Source organism: Pipistrellus kuhlii, unplaced genomic scaffold, assembly GCF_014108245.1.
Source record: "Pipistrellus kuhlii isolate mPipKuh1 unplaced genomic scaffold, mPipKuh1.p scaffold_m20_p_91, whole genome shotgun sequence".
Classification (NCBI taxonomy): domain Eukaryota; kingdom Metazoa; phylum Chordata; class Mammalia; order Chiroptera; family Vespertilionidae; genus Pipistrellus; species Pipistrellus kuhlii.
In genome coordinates, this window is record NW_023425597.1 from 648885 (window position 1) to 675716 (window position 26832).

General features: G+C 66.7%; 1 protein-coding gene across 2 annotated transcripts in view; it reads left to right on the forward strand.

The window, feature by feature from the left end:
- KCNQ1 (potassium voltage-gated channel subfamily Q member 1) overlaps window positions 1-26832 on the forward strand; it is a 190498-nt gene that overhangs the window by 120775 nt on the left and 42891 nt on the right. For both annotated transcript variants that reach the window (XM_045578218.1, XM_045578219.1), the window contains 4 exons: window positions 9455-9530; window positions 9985-10079; window positions 10276-10322; window positions 12036-12097. In XM_045578218.1, coding sequence (XP_045434174.1) covers window positions 9455-9530; window positions 9985-10079; window positions 10276-10322; window positions 12036-12097 — 280 coding nt within the window. The remainder of the gene's footprint in view (window positions 1-9454; window positions 9531-9984; window positions 10080-10275; window positions 10323-12035; window positions 12098-26832) is intronic.

The following is a 26832-nucleotide window of genomic DNA, read 5'->3' on the forward strand; positions in this document are numbered from 1 at the left end:
TCTATCCACTGAGCCACACCAGTCAGGGCATTTCCATATATTTTAATTGTTGGTAGTATTACGGATCTCTCCCCCATCCCTTCCCCCTCCAGCCCCTCCTCCAAACCCCACAGCCCCGGCCAGGCCTTCACGGCCCTGTGCCCGCAGGCAGGACTCGGGAAGCTCTGAGCTCAGTCACTGACCCCTCCCGGGCTGACACGGCGATCCTGCCTCTGGTCCCTCCGGGGGGCGGCTCCCCTCCATAGATTGGGGGTGTCAAACTGTCCGTGCCTTCCGGGCCTGGGCCCGATCGGCATCTATTTCTAAGTACATGGCTGGGTTTCTGTTTGGGTCTTAAGTCTGTGTTCATACGTGTGTTCATATGTGCCTGTCATTCTGTTTCCCTGTGTCTCCCTGCCCCTCTGGAGAGGAGGCGCGATGCGGGTGCATGTCCCCCTGGGGCCGGGAGGGGGCGCTCCTCCTCAGAGCTATGCGGCGGCGGGCGTGCCCTTTCGGAGGTGACCTCTGCGGAGGTCTCCACATTTACCAGTAAATACATATTTATGCAAATCCTGTTTCCACACACAGCAGGGCTGACGTTTATCTCGTCCCAGGAATTCGTTTTATCTGGGTTTCCTTGCGATCGCTCCGAGATGGCCGCGGCTCTGGTATCTGCGTTGTTGTCCCCATTCCTGCCCTGCCTGTCATCCCGCATGCCCCCCGGCGATCTCTGAGTGTGTGACCAGAGCCACGCCGCCTTTCCCTTCCTCCACGGTGCGAGCAGCCCATGCACAGAGCTGCCCAGAAATCCAAACTCCAGCGGCTGTGTTCGGGAGGTCAGCTTCCCCGCACCACCACCACGCCCACGGCACTCTCCCCCCGAGGGGCTCGGCCAAGCCACGCTCTCCTCCCAGCCCCACACCCGGCGCCCAGGCCTCCCAGCGCAGGCAGACCCCAGTGGGCGGGCTCGCACGGCCGTGACCCCCCGACCGGCCGACGGGGTCCAGGTCACACGCACTCGTGCCCCGAGCTCGCACCGCTCGGGCCCTCGAGGTGGCCGGGCCTCTCACAGTCTGTGGGCGTTACTCCTGCCAGCCCTGCCGGCCTGGTGCCCCCGGAGCTCCCGGTGGCCTGTGGTGGGAGCTGGGCCCAGGTGGGGTGCCCATTCGATGGAGGGTCGGTGGGGGGAAACAGCGGGGGGATTACGGAATCCTGGCGGAGGTCGCGCTGAGGCCCCCTACGGCCCCCCCTCGCCCAGTTGTCTGCACCCCATGCCAGGGAGACCGAGACGCGCTGTCCCAGCGGGCAGGCCAATGCCACGCCTCCCTGTGAACTGATGCCCACACTCAACCCGGCTCCCCAGGACCCACCAGGACCCACCAGGACCCGCGCCCCCCCCCGTCCTCCCGCCCTCTCGGGCCCCGGGGCAGGGCTGGTCCCTCAGGCTCCCTGGTTGGCCGACGTGGGGGTTCAAGGAGACGGGGCCGTATCTGCAGCATGTGCTCTGTTGGGGTTCTGGGTTTGGGGAGAACACAGTGGCCCCTTCTCATCTCATCACATCAGGGCACACGCTCCCTGCACAGCCTGCCCCGGAGGCTGCCCTGACTGCCTGGCCAGACCACACCTGCCAGGCGTCCCCCCCCAATGGCTCTCCTCCCCTCCCCGCCCTCCCCTCGGACCCACCAGGGGTTGGCTGTGGGCCTGGATCGCCAGGTTGGGCCTCCATGAGCCTGGGGATGGGAGGACCCCAGGAGGGACCCCAGAGGCAGGGGCCTGGGTAGCAGGGAGCAGTGTCAGGCCCGACGTGGGAACCCACACATGGCCCTTCCCAAAGGGGGTGCCGCCCCCCCCCCGGCCCCTGGGGGTCTGGGCTCTTTCACTGGCACCTCTGAGCCGGGCCTGGCCCTTGGTGGGTATGCAAATCGCATTAGCCTGGCACCGAGCCCGTCTTAAAAGCAATAGCTTTGGAAGCGGACGGAGCCACACCATGGAGTCACCGGATGGTGACAAAGCTGCTCATGGCCTCCTCCCGGCCGCGGGGCCCTCATTACCGTAATGGGACTTATTTTGCTTCGTTGACCAAAGTAATTGGTTTATTAACCTCTCCTTCCCTCTGGGGGGGTGGGGGGGCCTGGGGAGACCCTCCCAGCTCCGCCCCTCGGCCAGTGCCCGCTGGGCCGCCCCACCCCCACCCTGGCAGCCAGCACCCTGCCCCTGGCCTGGCCCCGCGCCGCCTGGCACCGCCGTTCCTGTGCCCACACTCGCTGCGCGCCCAGCACTGGGAATGCGGCGTGAGAAAAGCCGGCCTCGGGGAACGTGCAGGCCCACAGTCAGCATGAGTGGGGCTCTGGGGGGAAGGTTTGGGGGTCGGCCTCCCAGCACCCCACCGAGGCCGTGATGTTCAGGGGGTTCAGGCTCTGCAAGAACAAAGCAGCCCCGACTCAGCCTAAAGCCCCAGGGGCTCGGGGTGCAGCTGGAGGCCGAACCCAGGAGGGAGCAGGTTAGGGAATCCGTGTCAAGTGCCCCAGAGAGGGCTCTGCGCCTTCACCGGGCTGAACAGTGTGCCCACCAAGTTTCTGTCCTGCCAAAGACAGGGGGGGGCCTGGGCTCTGCAGCCCCAGGACCTGAGGGACGGCCTCTGCAGCTCCCAGGAGCCGGCTGGCCCGGGCCCGACCGCGTCCTCTGTTCTCCTGCCCGGGACCCGAGCGGCCATGGGGGCCTGAGCCAGCCGTAGGGGCCAGGCCCGTGTACAAGCCCAGGCCTTTCGGAAATGCCCTCTGAAGACAAACTTCCAAAGGAGCCCACGGCCCGGCCAGCGTGGCTCAGGGCTGAGCATCCACCCAGGAACCAGGAGGTCCCGGTTCGATTCCTGGTCGGGGCACAGGCCCGGGTGGTGGGCTCGGTCCCCATGGGGGGCGTGCAGGAGGCAGCCGGTCATGATCCTCTCTCCTCACTGCTGTTTCTCTCTCGCTCCCTCTCCCTTCCTCTCTGACATCAATAAAAACATTTTTTTTTTTTTAAGGAAGGAGGCTCCCAGATAGTTCTTCGACGTGAGGGACTGTCTCTCCTTTGTTTTATTTTATTTTATTTATTTATTTATTTATTTATTTAAAAATATATTTTACTGATTTTTTTACAGAGAGGAAGAGAGAGAGATAGAGAGCTAGAAACGTCGATGAGAAAGAAACATCGACCAGCTGCCTACCGGGGATGTGCCCGCAACCCAGGTACATGCCCTTGTCTGGAATCGAACCTGGGACCTTTCAGTCCGCAGACCAACGCTCTGTCCACTGAGCCACACCGGCTTCGGCCTCTCCTTTGTTTTAATCAACAAGTTCCCAGGAAGTCATTTCGGGGGTCCGGTCACCCCAGGGCTGTGAGCGGGGACCCGGCTCCGTTGCCAAAACACTCCCCTCATTTTCCCTCTCGGCTGGGAGCCCACCCACCCGCCATTCCCAGGCTTAGTGAGGCTGACAGGCTGCAGCACACGCCTCAGCATCCCCCTGGGTTTAATGGGGTCCCCCCGGCTGCCATGCACACCCCGCCCTCTTCCTGCCCCTCCGGGGACGAGGCCCAGACAAAGACGCCAGCTCCTCTGAGCTCGAGCCTCTGAGTTTCACCACCCACAGGAGCCGAGCCCAGCCCAGGGCTTCTCAACACGCTCCCAGCTCCATGTCCCACCAAGGCCATGGCCTCAGGGTGGTGAAACCCCGGCCCACGGGGCACTGGACACATGGCGGTCACCTTATACTGTCATGGCAGGACTCCAGGTGCCAGGACAGTGGGGCCCTGGCTCACAGGAGGGGCGCAGCCAGATGGGAATGGGTGCCGGGCTCTGGCAGGGAGGAGGGAGAGGGCTGTGCCTGGTGGGTGGGCTTGAGCGTGGCTGCGGTGTGGCAGGGGTTTGTGGCCATGGCTGTGGGGGCAGGAAGGCTGTGGGGGAACCGTGGCAGCCCACCCCCCGACTGGGTGGACCCTCCACCAGCGGCTCCAGCTGGACCCTTCAGAGGTGGCTACACGGCCTCTGGGGCCACCCAGTCTGGTTCGGGGTCAGCAGGAGCCAAGCACAGGCCCCGGGCGCTGAGGGCCATGGCCGGGCAGATGCGGGCGGTGCCTGGCGGCAGCGGCTTTCTGGCGCCAGAGCCAGGCGGTGGGGGCCGTGTGAGCGGTGGCTGCACCGTGCACGCCGTGGGGCCTGCTTCCAGCTGAAGAATGTACCTGGGGCCGCGGCCGACTTCAAACCACCCGCCCGGCCGCCCGCAGAGAGCAGAGCCAGAGCCGGAGGCCAGGCCACCTGGAGGGCAGGTCAAGGACAGGGACGGGGGGTGGGGGGAGGAGACTGCAGGGCAGCAAGCTCCCAGCAGCCAGGCCGGACACAGACACCCAGAGCCCCGTCCAGGCTGGGCACACAGGACCACGCGCCCACCCCCCGGACGGGAGCCTGGGCCTTTGCTGTGTTGTCAGACCACAGAAGGGCAGACACTGTCCTGTGGCCTGGTCCCCACACCCGACCTGCCCGTCTCCTCTCCCAGGGCCTTGGAGACTGACCACTTGGTCGGGCCCAAGCATGGTTCCTACACCCCACAGGGGTCGGGAGATGTTTGAGGGGGACAAAGACCACACGTGCACCCCTGAGCTGTCCCAGGACGGTGGCTGGGCCCTCTTTCCAGGGTCCCCAGGAAGGCACCCCAGGCTCCATGAGAGTCACCCGCCTCCGTCAGCATGAAGCCTTCTCTGCCCTCGGAGCCTCCTGCAGGCCTCGCCATGGCTGGGGCTGGGGGCTGCTTGGGGGCTGGCTGGGGGCTGCTTGGGGGCTGGCTGGGCTGGGTGGGGGCTGGCTGGGCTGGGTGGGGCTGGCTGGGGGCTGCTTGGGGGCTGGCTGGGCTGGGTGGGGCTGGCTGGGCTGGCTGGGCTGGCTGGGCTGGCTGGGGGCTGCTTGGGGGCTGGCTGGGCTGGCTGGGCTGGGTGGCCATGCCAGGTGGGTCCTGACCTTCAGAGCCCAGAGCCCTCACCTGTCACCTCCTAACCATGGTTGCCATGCGTCTCTGCCGAGGGCACAGAACCCCCTGGGCGTAACCGGCTCCTTTCCCAGCTGGAGCTCCAGTGGCACAGCGGGTCCTTCCTCGGGGACGTGTGCCCCAGAGGCCACCCGGGCACTCCCAGGTCGCCGCCCGGAGTCCGGGGCCAGGGCAGCGTCCAGCGTGTTTGGCAGGAATGACCGAGCATGGGGCAGAGGCCTGCGCTGGGGCCGGAGGGCGGCAGGTGGGGGCACAGGGGCACCCAGAGGAGCTCACAAGCTCAGAGGTGTCACCACGCGGGAGTCCCCGGCCCCTCGGAGAGCTGCTCCCTCGGAGGTTCTTCAAAGCGGTCTCCGCGCCTTCTGCCTCTGCTTTTCCATGACGATTTCAGAATCCGCTTGAAACCTTTCTGAAAAAGAAGAAAGGAAAAAAAGAAAAAAAAAAGCCCAGCTGGTGTGGCTCAGTGGATAGAGCACCAGCCTGTGGACCGAAGGGTCCCGGGTCCGATTCTGGTCCAGGGCATGGACCTCGGTGGCAGGCTCCTCCTCAGCCCAGGCACTGGTCGGGGCGCCGGCAGGAGGCAGCCCATCGGGGTGTCTCCCTCGCATCGACGTTCCTCTCTGTCTCTCCCTCTCCCTCCCACCCTCCCACACCTCAGTGGGACACGTCCTCGGGGGAGGATTAGCAAAGAGAAGAAAAGCCATTGAAGTCCTCGGAATCGCACTGAATCCTGGGAGTTTGCTCCAGACACACACAGAGCGCCCGGTTCGCACACACATCACGTCCCGCGGCTCAGGCCGGGCGCGCGGGCCGGCCCGCCGGTTTCAATAGCCGGGGGCCCTCCGTGGGGTGGGTGCCGTGGCGCCCTTTCATTCCACGCCGCTGCCGCCGCCAGCCCGGGAGCACAGTCGGGTTTTGTTTGTCGCCTTTAAGGCCGGCGCTCCGGCCACATTCGTCTGGCGGCGGAACCGTTTACCCGGAAACTCTTCAGGGTCCCGAGCCGACGGAGACGTCGCTGGCAGATCGCGGCGGGCTTACTTTTTCCGATCACGCCGCAGCCCGCCTCCCGGCCCTGCCCTGGACGCCCGCCCGGGCTGAGACGTGGGGCCCATGTCAAAGCGGCCTCACAGCCGCGCAGCCCCCGGCCCGTCTCAGGTGCGTGCCTGCCCAGGAGCCGGGCGGCCAGCACTGGGTCTGTTCCTCGGCCTGGCGTCCGGCTTGTTGCCCTCGCCCCACGGCCTGCGGGCGTGCTTCTCGTGGGGAGTGGGGCCTCCGCTGTATCAGACGCTTTTCTGCATCTTTTGAGTTGGTTATATGTTCCCCTCCCGGGCTCCGTCGAGGTGGTGAGCGAGACGACGGGTCCTCCGGTGCTGAGCCGGCTGGCCGCCCGCGGTCGGGTTACACGGGTCCCCGGATGCCCACCCGGAGGTTCGCGGTCAGAACGGGAAGGTTTCAGCGTGGGCATGGGGAGATGGTCCCATTTCCGCTTTAATGGCTTTCGTTGCGATTGGACCATTTGGACATTTTTATCCCCTTGTTTGTGTCTCCTTTCATATATTGTGTGTTATTCATCTACTTCTAATCTAAAGCATAAGAATTGTCGAAACCGGTGTGGCTCAGAGGATAGAGCGTCGGCCTGCGGACTGAAGGGTCCTGAGTTTGATTCCGGTCAAGGGCATGTGCCTTGGTTGCGGGCACATCCCCAGTGGTGGGTGTGTAGGAGGCAGCAGATGGATGTTCCTGGCTCTCTATCCCTCTCCCTTCCTCTCTGTGAAAGACCAATAAAATACATTAAACTGTAAGAATTACTTTTGTACATCAGGTTCTCTGGGCGGGTTTGAAAAGACACCTGTCGGTCTAGGACAGGCTCCTTTCTGATTCCCGCCGTCCCAGTCCGTCGCAGTGAGCTACCGGCCCTTCCCTTGCCGGATGCCCTGAAGCCCCCGGGTGTTCACGCCCTGGCTACGCTCTTGTCTCTGTGGTTGGCTTTTAAATTCGCTCTTTTTTTAACATCTGGAGCCCCAGGCCGCCTCTCCTCACCCCGAGACGGGCGTCAGCCACCACGCATCCCGAGTGCCTGCTCCGCGGCCCGCGAGGCGCCTGTCTGTGGGCTTCCCCCGGCAACACCGGCTCTGACCGGGCACCGCCCGCAGCCCCTTAGACCAGCCAGGGCCCGGGCCGGGGAGGAGCCTGCCACCGAGCTGGGTGCCCTGGACGGACGGAAACTGAGCCCGGACCTTTGTCCACGGGCCGGCACCCTACCTACTGAGCCACACCAGCCAGGCCTGACCTCAGGAAACATGGTGGCCGGGGCCACGCACCTGAGCTTCCTTGCCCGCCGTCCCACCCTGAGCGCTCAGCCCCTCCCCATGCCTCCACGCTTCCTCTGGGGTCCTTCTCTCTGTCTGGGGGCAGGGGGGCGGGGGACCCCATTCCTTCTTCAGGCCGCTCCCTGGAAGCTTCGGTTTGGGCTGCACCTTTCTGTGCGTGTCCGTTCGTCTGTACACACACAGCGCACACAGGCCCCGTCTGAGCCGGCTCAGTGCACAGCTCGGCAGGAAGAGGCGCATTCACACGGTCCTACCCCCCCCCTGCACCCTCGCCTGACGCTCTGTCCCCGGCCCCTCCCGCCTGGCGCCCCCGCCGCTTCCTGTTTCTGTGGCTCTGACCCCGAGGGGACCTCCCGGGGCTCGGCAGGTCTGTCCCTCCGGGCCTGGCTTCTCTCACTCGCACCCCCGCGTACGAGGCCCGTGCGATGGGTATAGAACGCTGAGTTGATAATTGTCCCTGAGCACTTTGAAGATGCCATCTGGCTTTCCTCCTCCCGCTGACAAGCCAGCTGCCCCCTCCCGGCCTCCTGCTCCGGACACGCCCGGGCCTCCTCCTCGGCTCAGCCTCCTTGGGCCGGGGTCTCCCTGTGGGTGTCGAGAGCAGCCGGAGCGGGGGGCACGGCCGCCCCCACGTCCTCGGGACCCACGCCCCGTGTCTCTGGGCCCGCGCCCTGACGAGGGGAGGACTGTGGCCGTGGCTCCCGGCTGCGCTGTTTCCTCGCGGTTCATTCCGCTTTTTTCCGCTCCCGGGCTATTTTCATCCGCTCACAAGTGTCCTTATCTCCACGCCGGCCCTGCTCTGCGTCCGGGCGCCGCCGCGCTCCACGCCCGCGATGGCCCTGTGTCTGGGGTTCTCTCCGGTCAGGGTCCCAGGGATCTTACTTCTCTGCCAAGCGCTCGGCTTTCTCTCCAGCGAGACCCTTGAACCTGTTCATCCCGGTTATCGAAGCCCTAGGGCCGGGCTGAGCGCGACCTGGGCACCAGGAGGTCCCAGTCTGTTCCCCGTGTCGTCACCGGAAGTCCCTGCTTGTAGCAAACACCCACGTCAGTGGCTGAACACGGCGCTGGCGAGGCGGTGCTGCTGGCGTGGCGGGCGGGGAGGGGGGCCCACGTGGCTGCCGAGACGCTGGCCGCTCGGGATGGGTGGTCGGTGGCCTCGCCCTCGTGTGCACTGCTCGGAGCGGGCTCCTGGCCAGCGGCTCCGTCCTCCCGGGTCCCCAGGGCACCTGAGCTACACACAGCGGGCCCTCCCCCGCATTCTTGCCCTCTCAGCAAGTTCAAGGTCATCTCAAGTTCAAGAGCACGTACGTCCCTGAGCCTCCCCCCTCTGGGATCTGTTCCCGGATCGAGTCTCAGCCCCCGTTTCTCGATCTCTGGGGGCTGAGACAATGCCGGGGCTCCCTGCGCTGGCACCTCCTCCTCTAAGGGGACCGGTTCCCTCTGGCTGCAGGAGGTGCCGGCAGGGTGGGTCCAGGGTGGGACGGGATGACCTGAGGCGATGGGGGTCTCAGGCGGGAGCCCCCCACTCTGGGGTCCCCTCACATCCGTGATGTCTGTGTGCCCTGGGCGCCCTGCTTATCCCAGGCCCTGGGCCCTGCTTCCCATTCCGCCTGTATCCACGCCATGGCCCCGTGAGGACACGGGGGCGGGCGGCCACCGCAGGCTCGGGGCTGGTCCCCGCTCCCGGGCGGCTCTGCTGGGCGGGGGTCAGCAGCCGGGGGGGCGGGGGGGGGGCGTGCGGCTGCTCCGGCTTTGGGCAGTTTCAGCGGAAGGTTTGGTTGGAATAAACATCGGACCCCGAGTCCTTCCCTTCGTTTTTCTCTGCGATCGCATTTCGTGGGCTGTGGTGTCTCTGTTGATGGCGTTTCTAGAAGGAGCTTTGGAAACAGAGCCGAGCGGCTCAGTAGTGACGTCCTCGGCCCCGTGTCCTGCAGCCCACACACTGTCCAGACGCCCTTCCCCGGAGGGGGGCGCGGAGCGTCCGGCTGAAAGGTCCTCCGGCCGCAGAGAGAGAGCCGTGTCCGCGGCTCCGCTGTGAGCTAGGGCAGCAGGCGAGCCCGGGCGCTGCCCGGCGGGGGCACCGGGAAGGGCTGCGCCCGGCGGGCACTGACACCGCCCCCCCCCCAGGCTGCGGGAGCACCACCGGGCCGCCATCAAGGTCATCCGCCGCATGCAGTACTTCGTGGCCAAGAAGAAGTTCCAGGTGAGTCCCGCCCCCTGCCCGCGCCCGCCCTCCCCTCGGCTCAGAGCAACGGGGCTCCCGGCTCCCACAGAGGCGACCCCGGCAGCGGTGCCTGCCCACCTGCGGCCCCTCCTCCCACCCCCGGAGCCCCGGTCCGTCCGCGAGGGGACGGTGCCCGGGGGGCGGGGGACGGTGCCCGGGGGTGGGCGGGGGGACGGTGCCCGGGGGGCGGGGGACGGTGCCCGGGGGTGGGCGGGGGGACGGTGCCCGGGGGTGGGCGGGGGGACGGTGCCCGGGGGTGGGCGGGGGGACAGTGCGGGGGCGGGGGGACGGTGCCCGGGGCGGGCGGGGGGAGGGCACCGGGCGGGGGGACGGTGCCCGGGGGCGGGGGGACGGTGCCCGGGGCGGGCGGGGGGAGGGCACCGGGCGGGGGGACGGTGCCCGGGGCAGGCGGGTGACAGTGCTGTGCCCGCAGCAAGCCCGGAAGCCCTACGACGTGCGTGACGTCATCGAGCAGTACTCCCAGGGCCACCTCAGCCTCATGGTGCGCATCAAGGAGCTGCAGCGAAGGTGGGCGACCCAGCCCTCCGCACACCCTGCCAGGCTCCCCCCCGGGCCCCACTCTGGTCCCCCAGCCCCCCAGGGGAGGGGGCACCCAGGCAGCTCCGTCCGTTCCTCGCACCTTGTCTGGAGGCGGCGGGCGGCGTGGGTCTCGCTGGCACACGCTGTCTGCTGCCGCGGCGTGAGCTGTCCCCTCCCTCCCCAGGCTGGACCAGTCCATCGGGAAGCCCTCCCTCTTCATCGCCGTCTCAGGTGGGTCCGGGCACGGGCGCCTGGGCACGGGGGCGCCACACCCTCCCCCCCCCGCAGACGGCCTCGGGGTCACCCCGGTGGGTACCAGGCTGTGACAGCAGGGAGAGGGCAGAGCCCAGCACAGCGGCCTCGCGCCCACCGCACCCAGCACCCAGGGGTCCGGCCGGCGGCGGGAGTGGGTGAGGCGAGCCCGGCTCCCAGCTTGGCCCCGGACAGGGTGCGGTCACTCCAGGGAGGACTGGGGGCAGGTTCCCGAGGCCGCCTTTGCCCAAGATCACAGGGAATCACAGCTCCCACAGGCAGGACCCAGGCAGCGGGTGTTCCCACGGGGGGGGGGGGGCCTGCAGTGGGTTCCCACAGCAAGTCTCGGGGTCACAGGCCACAGCGCTGGGAGGTGCAGCAGGAGGGGCCACGGCCATCCCCCTTCCCCACCTCACTGTACTCCACCTCACTGCACCCCCCTACCTCACTGCACCCCTCCCACCTCACTGCACCCCACTACACCCACCGCACCCCACCTCACCACACCCCACCTCACTGCACCCCTTATACCCACCCCACCTCACTGCACCCCACCTCACTGCACCCCCCCACCTCACTGCACCCCTTATACCCACCCCACCTCACTGCACTCCACCTCACTGCACCCCACTACACCCACCGCACCCCACCTCACCGCACCCCACCTCACTGCACCCCTTATACCCACCCCACCTCACTGCACCCCACCTCACTGCACCCCCCCACCTCACTGCACCCCTTATACCCACCCCACCTCACTGCACTCCACCTCACTGCACCCCACTACACCCACCGCACCCCACCTCACCGCACCCCACCTCACTGCACCCCTTATACCCACCCCACCTCACTGCACCCCACCTCACTGCCCCCCCCCACCTCACTGCACCCCTTATACCCACCCCACCTCACTGCACTCCACCTCACTGCACCCCACTACACCCACCGCACCCCACCTCACCGCACCCCACCTCACTGCACCCCTTATACCCATCCCACCTCACTGTACCCCACCTCACTGCCCCCCCCCACCTCACTGCACCCCTTATACCCACCCCACCTCACTGCACTCCACCTCACTGCACCCCACTACACCCACCGCACCCCACCTCACCGCACCCCACCTCACTGCACCCCTTATACCCATCCCACCTCACTGTACCCCACCTCACTGCACCCCCCCACCTCACTGCACCCCTTATACCCACCCCACCTCACTGCACCCCACCTCACTGCACCCCCCCACCTCACTGCATCCCTTATACCCACCCCACCTCACTGTACCCCACCTCACTGCACCCCACTACACCCACCGCACCCCACCTCACTGCACCCCTTATACCCACCCCACCTCACTGCACCCCACCTCACTGCACCCCCCCCACCTCACTGCATCCCTTATACCCACCCCACCTCACTGCACCCCTTATACCCACCCCACCTCACTGTACCCCACCTCACTGCACCCCCCCACCTCACTGCACCCCTTATACCCACCCCACCTCACTGTACCCCACCTCACCGCACCCCGCTGCACCCTCCGCACCCCACCCTCTGAGGTTCTTGCCGCAGAAGGTCATGGCTCAGCTTCCCCCGTGGGCTCCCTCTCCCTCAGTCACGCTTCTCCCCAAACATGGCGGGCCCATGGCGGCCCCCAACACGCACATCCTTGACACAACGTTTTGCCTCCAGAAAAGAGCAAGGACCGCGGCAGCAACACCATCGGCGCCCGGCTGAGCCGCGTGGAAGACAAGGTAGGCCGAGGCCCAGGCTCCGGGCGGCGCCCTCCCCGTGGCGGCCAGTCCGGGGCCCCCACGGAGCCCCCCACGGCGGCCGCTCGCCCTCCAGGCGCCTGGGTGCCCCTCCCGCCCCGCTGGGCATCGTCCGCGGCAGGAGGCCTAGGCCGCTGGTGTCCTGACCCCTGACCTGTGACCTCTTTGCTGCGGTGGCTCCAGCGCCCTCAGGCCCCTCCCCGAGGTAGCATCCCTCGCCCCCAGCCCGTGCACCGGGGACCTCAGGTGTGTCATGGGGGCGCGGCTGTGCGGGGGGGTCGGCCGAGACCCCGCTGGGCCCCAGGTGGGACCGTGCGCCTCCGGGGCCTGGGAGCGGGCGGCCGGCGCCTTTGAAGTCCGTGGGAGCGGGCTTATCTGCAAGCAGCTCGGCTGCGTTATCGCGTCCTGGCCTAAAAATAGAGGGGTTTCGGCTGGGCCGGGGGTGCTGCCCTCGTTTCCCCGGCAACGCCTGGCTCTGGCCCGTGTCTGGGGGCTGCAGCGGGGCAGGGGGCAGGGCACGGCCCGTCCACTCCGCCTTCACCTGCACCGGGCTGCGCCCCGGGGGCCCCAAGACCCGTCCGGGGTCGGCCGAGGGGAGGCCGCTGTCCTGGGGCCCCCTCCAGGCACGGCCCTGTCTGGGGAGACTGTGCCATCTTCACCCCCTTGCTGCCCACGGGGACCTGGGGGGTGGGCAGGGACACTGCCCGCTGGGTCTTGGCCCCGCTGTCCACCAGGAATGACCGTGCTTACTGGGGTCCCCTAGGTCCCAGGTGTGGGTTCTTATGAGACAAGATCTGTATAGTGCACGTGTGCCCCCAACCCAAAGTCACATCACAAAAAATATATATATGTTTTTATTGACTTCAGAGAGAGGCAGGGAGAGGGAGAGAGAAACATCCATGGGGAGCCTCCTGCACACCCTACCCTGGGGACCGAGCCTACAACCCGGGCCTGTGCCTTTGACCGGAATAGAACCTGGGACCCTTGAGTCTGCAGGCCGACACTCTACCCACTGAGCCACACCAGCCAGGGCATCCACTCCTCTCCTGTCACCACCATCACTTAGGCCCCCTCAGGCAACCGCCACATGGCTGTTTGTGTCCACGCGTTTCTGCGTGAGACGGCGTGGCCTTGGCATCGGCCACCTGACTGAGCTCGCTCAGCACAACCTTCTGGGCCCGCATGCCGACCCCGTAGACGGAGGGGGCGTGAGCCAGTGGTCCCGCTGGGGCTCACGCCCCCTCCGTCTGCGGAGAGGCCGGCCCTGGGGCCCGGGCGGTGTTCCCGCGTTCCTGCCATGTCCGCTTCCTCCCTCCGCGCAGGGTGCCGCCCAGGTAGGCCGCAGCGCCTGCCTGGCCTCCGCGCCTTGCTCCCCGCCCACCCGGCGCCGCCATCACTAATGGCCTCCGTCCTGTCTGTCCTGCGCGGGGCCCGTGGACGCCGTAAAATGGACTCTGTTTGCACCGCGAAGCAGCCCAGGGCGAGCGTGCCATGCATTTCAGTGAGGCCGGCCGGTCCGCCTCCGCCCGCCTCCGCCCAGCTCAGAGTGTTCCCACCGCCGCCCTGAGCAGGTTCCCAAGGCCGCTTCCCGCCCCGAGCGCCCCCTCCCCCGCGGCTCCGTCTCGGGGTCCCTCCATTTGGAACCGCGCCTCCTCCGGCCGCGTCCCACACACGGCGTCCAACGCTGGCCGTGCCCGGCCGGCGTTCTCACAGGGCCGGGCCCGGGGGCCCGCGCACCCCCGCGCCGTGCCCGCGGAATGCAGAGCAGCGCCCCGCTGTGCGCCCGGGCACGCGGGGGAGCCGGGGCCGGTGATGGACGGCTGGATTGTTCCCAGCCGGGGCCCATTGTGGGCCCGGCCGCGGGACCTTTGTGAGCCGCGTTTGTGCGGACACACGTCCCGCCCGCCCGCCCGCCCGCTCGGGGTGCGGCCGCTCCTGGAAACGCGGCCGGCGGGGGGGCGGGCTCTGCGCCCCTGGCTGGCAGGCGGCCCCCCGTTTCCCAAGGCCCGGCCGCCCCGGTTTCCCACCCGTCACGTGCGGGGGGTCCCCGCTCGCGTCTCGGCGCGGCCGGCCGGCCCTTTCATGTGCCGGGCGCTGGCCGGCGTGCCGTGGCATCTCATTGTGGCCCGATTCGCAGCGCCCTGGCCGCTAACGATGTTGAGCAACTTTTCATGTGCTGATTAGCCATTCACGCCGCTCCCCGCGATGTTTATTCAACTCTCGCACCGATGCTCTAATTAAGCGGTGGGTCCCGTTGTTCTGCCGGGAGCTGTTTACTGGCCGGCCCGCGTCCTTTATGGGACGTATGACTTGCAAATGTTCCCGTTCCGGGGCGGCCCTTTCACTCACTTAATCGTGTCTTTTGGGCCAGAGACGCTTTAAATTTTAATGAAGTCCCACGGCCGCTCCGCACGGCCCGCCGTGAATGGCGAGTCGAGGGGCCGCCGGATCCGGTAGTGAGCGTTTTCTTCTGGGAGGTTGGCAGTGTTAACTCTTAGGGGGGCAGCGGGCGGCGGGCGGCGGGCGGCGTGGGAGCCTAGGGAGCCGAAGTCCGGGGAAGTTCTCTCTGCGCCCCTCGCCCGGCCCGTCAGCCCCTCGCCCGGCCCGTCAGCCCCCACACTCCACGGCCGTGTGCTCTCTCCGGCCCCTCGCCCGGCCCGTCAGCCCCTCGCCCGGCCCGTCAGCCCCCACACTCCACGGCCGCGTCCTCCCGCTGAGTTGTCAGCAGCCAGTTCGGCACAAACACGGCCCCGTTCCTGACGAGCCCGCGGGTCCGTCCTCAGTCCCACGCCACGGCGCCCGGATTGTCGGTGGGCGTGCGACAAGGCCTTCCAGCTCCATTCTTTGCCAAATTGTTTGGCCCGTTTCGAAGGCCTATGAGTTTTTTTTGTTTTGTTTTGTTTTTTTAAATGTGTTTTTATTGATTTTGGAAAGAGAGGAAGTGAGAGGGAGAGAGAGATGGAAACATCCATGATGAGGGAGCATCATGGATGGGCTGCCTCCTGTACGCCCCCTACTGGGGATCAAGCCTGAACCCGGGGCCTGTGCCCTGACTGGGAATCGAGCTCTTGGTCCACAGGTTGATGCTCAACCATCGAACCACACATGCTGGGCTGAGTTGTTTTTTTTTTTAATACTCACCCAAGGAGAGGGGGGGGAGAGGGAGGGAGAGAGAGAGAGGGAGGGAGGGAGGGAGAGGCGAAAACATTGATCGGCTGCCTCTTGCCCACTCCCTGATGGGGAATGGAACCCACAACCTTTGGTGTACAAGACAACACTCCTGCCCACTGAGCCACACTGGCCAGGATAGTCCTGTGAATCTCAGAATCATTTCCGTCCATTTCTACAAAGCAGACGAACAAACGGACAAACCCTGCAGGGCTGGGGTGAGGATGCATGTGCCCAAAACCGAGGTCTATCCACTGAGCCACACCAGTTTAGCTAGACGCCTTTACTTTCTTGTTCTTTTCCCCTCTCCTCTCCTCTCCTCTCCTCTCCCCTCCCCTCCCCTCCCCTCCCCTCCCCTCCCACTTACTTACACTGGCCTGAACTTCCAGCAGAATGTGGACAGAAAGTGGCCAGGAGAAATCAGATGGAGAAAAGCTTTCAGTCTCTCGCCACCACGTGTGAGGGCAGCCTGGGCTTCCCCGGAGTCTCTGTCGGGGGGAGCCTCTTCCCGGGAGGGTGTGGCTCTCCCGCGGGTTCTGCCCCCCATCCTCTGAAGGGGGTAATGCGGTCAGGACCTGGGGTGTTCCACCAGCCTCCTGCGCCCCCTCGGCAGAGGGCTACAGACTCCTTTATCGGTTGCTGGTTTGGTGTGTGCCGTCTTGTTTAGAATGTCTGTGTGTCTGTTTGTAAGGATGTTATATGCAGACTTACTCCTCACCCGAGGACACTTTCCATGGACTTTTAGAGAGTGGAAGAGAGAGGGGAACCATCAATGTGAGAGAAACACCCCGATGGGCTGCCTCCTGCACGCACCCTTACCGGGGCCTGGGCCGGGGAAGAGCCTGCAGCCAGGGTACATGCCCTTGACCAGAATCGAACCCGGGACCCTTCAGTCCACAGGCCAATGCTCTGAGCCACAACGACCTGGGCTATTTACAAAGGACATTGACCTGTAGTTTTCTTGTGGGTTTTTCTTTTCTTTTCTTTTTTCTTTCTGATTTTGGTGTCAGGCTTTTACCTTCCTTTCATTTCACACACACGTTTTGGGTGGCTTTTGTGAACAGTCCTTGGGTTTTAAAAATCAGTTAAAGCGTTTGCACTCAGTGTAGTTTCTGATACGTTTGGGTCAATGTCTTGCTGAGTATTTTGACGTTTTTGTGTTTATTTTGCCCCACTTACCTGCCTCTTGTTGGGTTAACGATTCTTCCTCATTCCATTCCTCCTTCCACCGCTTTGAAGCCACAGAGTCTGCTGCCATTCCTGGAGAGGGGAATCTAGAAAGTTCTGCCTGGATGTGCAGCAGAGCTCAGTGCTGGCTGCACCCGGATAACCAAGCAAAGACCTCACAGCCGCCCGCCTCGGCCTCCGGCCACGCACACGCTTCATGGTGCATGTGTTCGTGCAGCTGTGTGTGTTCTAACCCCACGATTCACCGTTACTTGAGTTTCACACGATCAGTTTATTTTTCTTTATTTATTTTTAATATATCTTATTCATTTTTTATAGAGAGGAAGGGAGAAGGATAGAGAGTTAGAAACATTGATGAGAGAGAAACATTGATCAGCTGCCTCCTGCACATCCCCCATTGGGGATGTGCCCACAACCAAGGCACATGCCCTTGACCAGAATTGAACCCGGGACCCTTCAGTCTGCAGGCCGATGATCTATCCACTGAGCCACACCAGCCAGGGCTCAATTTATTTTTTCAATGTGCCCACCTCGCAGCCTCTTTTGTGTCTCACAGTCTATTCCTCAGGACCAGCTGGTCTGCATGCAACGGCCACACCGCTGACACCGTATGCCCCCAGCGCCTGAGGCAGGGCCTGACTTTAAATCTGAATTTGTTCTGAGCTGGGTGCTCTGGACAGCAGGCGGGGGCTGGACCGCGGACGGGGCAGCCTCGGCCCTCCTGTCCTCACAGGCTGGAGCTGTCCCGGCCTCAGACCCAGGCCTGGGAGGATGAGTGAGCACCTGCCGCAGGGCGAGGGGCCGGCCGGGTGGGGGAGCACCTTCGGGCCCCGGCCTCCCCTTCACCCCCTTCTCCCAACAGGGACTAGTCCTCACACCCCCCTCCTGGGCCCTCACCCCCCGGTCTCCCCGATTCCCTCCCCGGAGGCCTCGGAGCCCATGGCCAGGCCTCCCGAGGTGCTGAGGCCCGTCCACGTGGAATTCTGGTCCTTACGCGCCTGGCTCGAGGGGAGGGCCGTGGCTTCCCCCGGCGGCTCCCCCGGAGCACCCTCCCCCGGCCGGCCGGTTACATCAGAGAGCCGGGCGGCCTCCGAGGGGCACCGCCGGCCCTGCTCCCGCCCACCCGCCTGCCCCCCACTTTCTACCCCCCCCTCGCTGCTGGTGAGCTGCTGGTGAGTGAGGCCGTAAGGAGGCGGTGGGCCTGGCTGATCAAAGGCTCCCTTCAGAGCGTCCCTCGCTGCTATTCCGGGCCGGTTATTCTGGGCCCTGTGCTTTCTCTCCCCGAGGAGCCGGCTGGGGACAGCGAGGTCCCAGGTGCCGGCTCTCCAGTCAGACCACACAAGCCCCGTTTGTCCGGGTCCAAAGATAGGCCCTCGTGAAGGCCTCCTTCACAGGAGCGCCGCCACCCCCATGCCCGGCGGGCGCTGGCGGGGAGTCCCCGCGCCCGTGAGCGCCAAGGAGACCGGCCCCTGGGACCTGGGGCGGCTGCCCCTCCCAGAGGCGGCTGGGCCGAGGCCGAGCCGTGGGCTGGCGCGTGGGGCCCTGGAGGTGGGGCCGGTCGGTCTCGCTGTGGCACCCCCAGGCCTGCCCAGGGCCCGGCTCCGGCCCCAGCCTCCATGGGAGGTACCCACCTCCCCGCGGCCAGGAAGTGCACAGACATCAACACGCCCGCACCTGCCCCACATGGGCACACAGGCCGCAGCGCGCATAGCACATTTGTGCATCTGAGCTCTGCGAGGCACGGTCAGGTCGCCTTCCTGCCCATTTCGGGGACGTGGTGCCCCATCCCAGACATGTGGCATCGGTCAGGTGGCCTCGGAGGCCTCTGGACCGTCCTCCCACCGAGGGGCGCCCCCCAAGCCGCTGCGGTGCCTGGAGGTTTTTCCGAGAGCTACAGGTGTGGGCGGGAGGCAGGGGGCCGCCGGCAGCCACTGGTCCCCCCCGTGGTGGTGACCCTGGACAAGCTGCATGCGTCCGAGCCTCAGTTTCCCCAGTGCGCCTGCCCCCCTGCCTTTCCCGTCCGCGGCAGCCCGTCCTCTCTCCCGGGGCCTCTCCGCCGGCCGGTCTGGGGGACAGTCCCGGCCAGGCCGCCCTGAACGGCTCTATTTATAGCCCGCGCTGGGCCAGAAAGGAAACGCACATTTTTTAAATGTAGCTCAAGTCCGTCCGCTCCTGGGGGCTGACTGCGGAGCGAGGCCGTGGGGGGCGGGGGGCGCAGACGGCGGGTGCTCCTGGGGGATGTGCTGGCTCCGGGGTCCTGTCCGAGGGCGGGCCCGGCCTGGTCTTTGCGGCAAACCCTCGCCGGCCGCTGGGCCAGCCTCAGAACAGCACGGATTTTGATGAAAACGGCTCTTTTTTCGGCGTGTCCCCCTGCGGTCAGGGCACAGCCGCCCCGGCCAGGCTGCATGTTAAGCAGCGGCTTGGTGGCCACCAAAAATAGCCGTCCCGCGAGAGGCAGGAGGGGACGGCGGGGACAGGCAGCCTGCCCGGCCCTGCCGTGCGTGTGTGCGACTGGCCGCGGCCGGGCCTGCAGGAGGCAGCGGGCCCTTGGGGTCACCCGCCTCCAGGGTCCGCAGAGCGAGGCAGGGACAGGGTGGGAACTGGGGGCCGTCGGGGGGACCCTGGCCGGTGGGATGGAAGCTGGCAGGTCCACGGCCACGAAGCCACGCAGGAGAGCCGGCCCCCAACCCCCGCTCCCGGCCCCTCCGCCGGACCCGGACTGTGTGCACAAGATGGCCGCCGAGCCCACCACCGCCGGCCTCTGAGCTGTCATTGTGCCGCCGGCCGCCCAGGCTCCGAGCGGCAGGACAGATGGAAATTTTTGTGGATTAGGCCGGGCCGAGGCGCGCCGGCTGTTTGCGTTGGCAGCGGCTGCCTCCCCACCCGCGCCTCATCCGCTGCGCCCTCACCACCGGCCCCATTCATGCGTCCGCTCCCGCCCTCCACCGCCTCCCTCCCTCACGCCTGCGGCCTGGCCCGGCGGCTCGCCCCCTCCCCGCCTTTGGAAGGGCGACCAGGAGGGCCTGCTCCCGGGAACCTTTCTCCACCGGGGCCGCTCTGACCTCCAGCTCCTCCTCGGGGAGCAGGAGCCCCTGGGAGCACTGGCACCCTGTGCGGGGCACCGAGGGTCTGGTACCCGGGAAAGCCCAGCAGAGGCTCCGTCCGGGACCCAAGAGGTCCCTACGTGGCCCCTACGTGGCCCCTACTCTCTGGAAGGCAAAAGGAGTCGGATGAGGGCCCGACTCTGGGGAGGAGACAGGGATGTGGGTCTGCAGGAAGGTCTCAGGGGTGGGTGGAGCGGGGAGCAGGCCTATGGGGGTCCCAGGGAACAGTGTCGGGGCAAAGGGCAAAGGGCACAGCAAGTGCAGAGGCCCTGGGTGGGCCCTGCCTGGTCTGTCTGAGCAACAGCGGGACAGCGAGTGGCCAGAGCGTCTGGTCCAGGAGGAGCCGGGTAGGAGCAGGCAGGTGGGAGAGTGGACAGCCCCCAGGCCCTGGGGGACACCGGAGTCTCCGGCTGGAGAGAGGCGGGGGCCCAGGGGCCGAGGGGGGCCTTCGTCCGACTGTACTTTTAGCTGCTCGAGGCCGGCGTCTGCAGAACTGACTGCAGAGGGGCCGTGTGGCTGCAAGGGGACCCGTGGGGCCGGCGCACCCCCTCCCACCTCTCCGCCTCCTGCCCCCACCACCCGCCCAGGCTGGTCAGCGGCACGGCCGGAGCCGCAGGTCGGCTCGCACATAAAGAGCCGTCTGTGTGGGCGCAGAGGTGGCCGGCGGCCTGCCACCCGCCGGGGGACGCCGCCTCCGGCAGGACCCACCCTGCCCTCCCCACCGACCACGGCTCCCGCCAGGCAGGGCGCCTCCCGGGGCAGGGGGTCCCCTGGCCACGCTGAGGGCACCGCAGGGTCCGTCCGGAGCTCCTGGCACGCACACGCATCTCGGCTTTGCGGCCTCGTGGTGTTCCCTTTTGATAAGAACGGCCACGCCCAGGACCAGGGTGGGAATTAGGCTCCCGGGTCCCACGAGGGATCCTCTCAGCCCTGCACACCCCTCCCCGCCTCCCCCCCGACCAGGGGTGCCCCACAAACGAGGCCCTTCCGGCCTGGCCCGGGGCGCAGAAAGGGGGGGCACCAGGAAGGGGTCCCTCTGCCACATGACACTTTGGTCCAGGCCCATGAGCCCCAGCTGCACCCCTGCAAACAGGACGGGTGGGACAGGTGGGAGGGAGGGGACGTCTCGAGCAGGCAAGGGCTCCCCAGGTTGAGGTCAGGGGCCTGGAGCCCCCAGTGTGGACGGGGTGAAGGGGGTGTGGGCTGGGGGAGGTCTGGCCGAGCAGCCTGTGCCAAGGCCCTGGGGCACGGGGCCCTGAGGCGGACGGGGAGGCAGGCCTGGGCGTGGCCAACCCGCCAGCTGAGTGAGGGGCCTGGGAAAGGAGGAGAGGTCCTGGCTGGTGTGGCTCAGTGGATAGAGCATTGACCTGCAGACTCAAGGGAACTGTATTCGATTCCGGTCAAGGGCATGGACCTTGGTTGCAGGCACATCCCCAGTGCAGGGTGTGCAGGAGGCAGCTGGTCGATGTTTCTCTCATCGTTGTTTCTAACTATCCCTCTCCTTTCCTCTCTGTAAAAATCCAATAAAATATATTTTAAAGCAAAAGAAAGGAAGAGGAGGAGAGGCCGGTGAGGGTGGGGCTGGGAGCAGAGGGCCCCGTGGGATTGGGGTGCCCTGCGGGGGACAGCTCGCAGTGCAGTGCAGGGACGGGTCGGGGTGTCCAGGGGGACCCTGGCTTCTGCTATGAGCACCTCGGCGGGCGCTTCGCTTGGAGGGGCTGGAGGTGGACACGGCGGGATCCCACATGCTGTTCGGATGTGTCCGGGGGCGGCTGGAACCTCGGTACTGAGAGCTCTTCGGCTCCATGACCCCCGGGGGGGCCTCCTTTCCCCGAGGGGGGCGGGGGGAGGGAGGGGCCAGGGACCAGGGAGACCAGAGGGGGGAGGGAAGGGTTGAGGATGTGACTGAGGGTCAGGCGGGAGGGCCCCAGCTCACGACTGGGAGCCAGACTTCCCCAGGTGACCTTGGCCAGGCAGGTGTGTTTGCCGACGGGAGGGGTCGGCATGGCACCCCCACATCCAGGGGGCCTTCCTGGGTGGAGGCCCTCGGACCACGGCTCCCAGGGACAGGTGGGGGAGCAGGGGACATGGTGGCTGCAGCTGCTGTCTGCCGACGAGGGGGGGAGACCAGCTCTAGGCCCCCAGTGCCCCCTGAGGTCCCTGCCCGTCTCCCCCTCCCGGGGCCTGGTAGGGGTAGCAGGGGAGCCCCTGGGCTCTTTGGCCCCATAAACCCCGAGGGGGCCTGGCTGTCCCTGGGGAGACCCCCACAGGCACCTCGGGCAGGACAGACCCCTGCCCACGCGTGATGCCGTTTCACGTAAGCTTCCCTGGCGCCCACCCCCTCTGATACCACGAGGACCGCGGGAGGCACCGCCCAGCGCCTCCCTGGCCCCGTGCTGGGCCCGGGAGCTGCCCCCACAAGGTGGCCCAGGCCTGGGCCGTGGGCAGGCCTCCTGGTGTCCCAGGAGCCGGCCGCCGGCCGCTCCTCCCTGCGGGCTGTCCTCTTCCCCAGCCGGCCGGCATCCCTAACGGTCGGTGTGTGGGGACAGAGCGAGGGGCAGGGCGGTGCCTCCGTGCCCACGACAGGGCCTCTGTCCCTTCACTGGCTTCGGCCTGACCACCGCCCCGGGGCCAGCGAGGGGCGGTGGGACCTGCAGAGCTGGTGGTGACGCGCCCCTCGCCCGGCAGACACCAGCCCGGGGTTTACGGGGGCTGCCTGCTGGGGGCGGGGGGCGGCCCGGGAGGGAGGCAGCATGCGGGCCCCGCCCGCTGGCCATGATGAGGCTGCAGACCTGACAGGCCAGGCCCCGTGAGCCTCTCCTCCGCGCCCCCAGGGCCAGGCCACAGGACCACCTTCCCATCCCTCGGGGAGGTCTCACGCCAGGTCTTCCAACCAGGTCCCCGTGTGGCTCCCTCCCCGGCCCCCGTCCTGTGCCCGCCCTGTCGGCTGCTCCTCCCTGGCTCTGCTGCCATCCCCCTCGGCCTCACCCTGGGCCTGAGGGCCTGGCCTCCTGCGCCGCCGGCCACTCCGTGCAGGTCTCAAGGGCCCCTTCTCGGCGTGGCCGGGCCCCGTGGCCATCCAGCCCGGCCCAGCTCCCCATCCTCCGCTGCCGCCGGCCCGGCTGCCTCTGCTCGGCCGTTCTCGGGACCATAGCACCTTCGCCCGCCCCAGCCTTCGTCCGCTCTGCGCCCGCCTGGGCCGCCTCGGAGAACGCGCTCAGCGGGAACGGGGGTGGAGGCAGCCTGGAGCTCGGAGCCCCGGTGGTTGAGGGGCTCGAGGGCGGAGGCCGAGCCCTGGCCGCCCCTCTCCTCTGCCGTCGGAAGGGGGAGGGCCTGGGAGAAGCTTCCGGGCCCACCTGCGGCCCGGCTCGCTGCCAGCCACTGGGCACAGCTGGGGCCGGAGCCACGGGCCCACATCCAGGCGGGTCCCACCAAAGCCTTCCTCGGGTGCTCGTAGCTCCTCGGCCCCCTCGCCAGCTGGGGTCACCTTAAAACAGCCCCGAGGGATCCGCTGGGAGCGCAGAGATGCCGCCCGAGCTCCCCAAACGCCCGTCCGCGTCCTCGTTAACGTGATCACGGCCTTCCTGGCTGCGTGTGGACGGCAGCTGGAAGCTGTTCTAATCCCCGCGGGCAGAGTCCCAGGGCTCGCTCAGGCCTCGCTGCGACACAAAGGCGACGCGGGTCCTTTTGGCGAGAAAACGAAGGGTGACGCTTCGCCGTCCCCGAGAACGTGTCCGCCGGCCGCGTGGTTGGAGCGCTCGCCTCTGCAGCCAGCCGGCGGTGGCGGGCGCGCGTTTGCCTGGTTTGGGCGGGTTCGGGCCGACTGTTGGGGAAGGGAGGGAAGTGATGAAGAAAGGGGACCGTGGGGTGCGGTGATAGGGGGCGTGAGGGCGGAGTCGAGAGGGCGCTCCTGCCGGGCTGGTGTGCTCTGGGGCTGAGTGCCGACCTAGGAACCGGGGGTCCCAGTTTGATTCCCATTCCCGGTTGGGGCACAGGCCCGGGTTGCAGGCTCCATCCCAGTAGGGTGCGTGCAGGAAGCGCCGATCCATGCTTCTCTCTCATCATTGATGAGTCTCTTTCTCTCTCCCCTCCTCTCTGGAATCAATAAAAACTTATTTTTTGTTATTATTATTTTTTTAATCTCTGAGAGGAGCACTAAGGGCGGCAAAGAGCCTGAAAAGACATTCACAAAAGAAGGGCCCCTGCCTTCGGGCCTCTGAGCCCGTGGGTTTAATCGGCCCTCGGCCTGTTTTTATAAATAAAGTTTTATTGGTGCACAACCACGTCCACTCACGCACAGCCTACGTCTGGCTACCCCAGCCTGCAAAGGTAGAGGTCAAGAGTCGCAACTTGCTCCGGGACACAGCTCTCCCCTCCTCCCACCCGGCACCCATTTGCTCCCTCGGCGGCCCCCGCGCGGCACTGGCATGGGAGCATCAGGCTCGGGTGCCCGCTGAGGAGACCCTGGGCCCGGCGGGTGGTCTGTCTGCTGGCAGGACCCACCCTCCCCTGTCTGCCCTCCCAGGAGCCCAGACGCCCCGGGTCTGGGTGCCAGCCCCCAGTTTGGAGGTGGGCGAGGGGCCCAGCGGCAGGAGGACCGTGCCCTCGGCGCCAGGAGGGTGGCAGAGCGGGGCCTGGGTGAGGGGCCGAGGGGCGGGCGCGGGAGTCTCAGTCCCTCCGAGGGCGCCCACAGGCCCGTCGCAGACGAAGCCACAGGAACAATTAGGGGCCCCCCCTCCGCGGCTCTGCCCTCCGGAGTCTGCTAATCAGCATCGGGAGGAGAGAACGCGGGTTCATTACCGTAATGAGCTTTGGGCAAAATGTTTCACGGGGTTCCACAGGGCGCTGTGACCCCCGTGCCCCCCCACGTGGAGCTAACTGGCCGGGTCCCCGTTCCTGCTGGGTCAGGGCTGCTTTAGTCTGTGCCTGCAACCCCCCACTTTGATGTCAGGGACCAGATATGGCGGCCTGCACCGGGCCCCCCTACTCGGGCCCCTGGGCCCCCGCCCGCCCCAGCCCCCATCCGCCCCGGGCCCCGCTCGCCCCAGGCCTCCTGCCTGCCCCGGCCCCCATCCGCCCCGGGCCCCCCGCCCACCCGGGCCCCCGGCCAAGGCGATGTGTCAGGAGGTAACTGCACAAACAGTCCTGCCCGAAAAAATGTGCTTTTGTTTCACTAATAAATCTCTGCTTGGAGCGCTCCCCGGCTCCGCGCTCAGGGCCCCGCTGCCTGGCCGGGCCCCCTGCCCAGGGCTGCAGGGGCCCCCGCGGGGGGCGCCCGGAGGGGCGGGGGGCTCAGCACCGGCGAGGGCGCAATCCTTAGAAGGGTCGGCTCGACCTGGTCCTGCCAGGGGCGCCCGCCCGCCTCAGCCTGGGGCCTCTCCCCTCCCCCGCCACCCGCCCACCCCCCACGGTCCTCCCCCACAGCTCCCGCTCCCCCTCTCCTCCCTCCTGCCTCCCCACTGGCCCCGTGACCTCTCTCTGCCCCCGGCCCTCCACCCGCCTGGAACGGGCGGCAGACGGGGGTGGTGACCTCCCCACACCCCACAGCCCCCGCAGGCTAGGGGGTGAGGGACAATGGCCCTGGACTTTGGGGCCCAGAAGGCAGTTCAGCCTGACCTGCCTGGCGCCCCCCACTCTGCAGCGAAGGGACCAGCATGGCTCCTGAGCCGGCTCAGCCAGGATTGGGGGGCCAGCAACGACACCCCCCCCCCCGGGAGCTGTGAGGGCCCAGTGGGCCCAACACGCTAGTGGGCAGCTGGGGTAGCAGCCCTGGGCCTAGCTCCCACCCCCGCTCGTCAGCGCTCCTTGGCCCTCTGTCCCAGCCTCTCTGCCTGGCCACTGCCCACTGCCCTCTGCCCGCTGCCCGCTGCCCACTGACCTCTGCCCACTGCCCGCTGCCCACTGCCCGCTGCCCACTGCTCTCTCACACACTACCCCTCCCGCCCCCTTGTGCCTGTGCCCCTGGCCGCGTGGCCCCTGGTGCTCCCCATTAGCATCTGGAAGCCCCCCTTTGCTCGTCCTACCAGCCCTGCATCCCCGTGACCCCCCAGCAGGGGTGGGGCTGCCCGGAGGGCTGAGCGTGGACCCTCGCCCCCCGCCCAGCTGTGCGGCCGGCACGCGCCCGCCGCCGCCGGAGCCTGGGTGAGGGAGAGGGATGTGCTCCCGGCCTGCGGCCAGGATCACCTGCAGCCCTGTCTGCGGAGCGCCTGGCCGGGCGCCCGGCACGTGGCAAGGTGGAAGTCCCCCCCCTATGGGCACCGCTGCGGGCACCATTGTGGGTTCGTCTTCCCCGCCCACTGCCAAGCGCCAGACTGACATCTGACTCCATCTGCCTGAGCCACCGGGAGCCACGGGGGCTGACCTGCGTCCGCCCCACCTCCACCCGTGGCCTGCCCGCCGTGGCCACGCCATGCCCTGCCGTGGCCCGGACCTGGATGGGGCTGGAGGGGCCGCACAGAACGGCGTTCCCGGCGTTCAGGAGCTGCCCCGTCAGAAGTACACCCCATAATTACCACCCGGGTAATTGCTGCGCGGGAACAGACCGGCCTGACAGGCGGGCAGGGGAGACCTCGGGGAGGGCTGGAAATAGCTCCCAGGGCTGCTATTAATAGCTGGGCACGCTCTCCCGGGAGCGGGCAGGACTGGCCGACGACATGACGCTCCTTCCTTCTTTTCAATGGGAGCAGGGAGATGGCTGGGGACCATTTAGTTCTATTTGAATTTCTAGAAAACTCGCCCAGTGCAGAAAGGCCTCCCTTCCCCCTACGAGGCCCCTCCTTGTCCCAGAAATTCCCATCATTCCAGGCCTACCGCCTGGATAAGGGCAGATGGATGGACAGGCAGGGAGTGAACAGGCAGGCGGACGTGTGTTTGTAAAATGGTGGGTAGGTGGGTGGGTGGATGAGTGGGTGGCTGGGTTGGTGAGTGGGTAGGTGGGTGGGTGGATGAATTGGATGGATTGAAGGGGGATGGATGAGGGAGGGAGGGAGAGAGGGGTAGATGATGGATAGGTGGGGGAAGGATGGGTGGATAGATGGATGATGGGTGAGTGGATGAATGGATAGATGGAGGGATAGATGGGTGGATAGTAGATGGATGAATGGGGTGGAAGGATCGATGATGGGTGGATGGAGGATAGGCAGATGGATGATGGATGGATGGATGGATGGGTGGGTGGGTGGATGGACTAATAAAGAGATACACCATCAGCAACTATTATGAATATGGCACAGTTATTTTTTTATTTATTCATTTTCA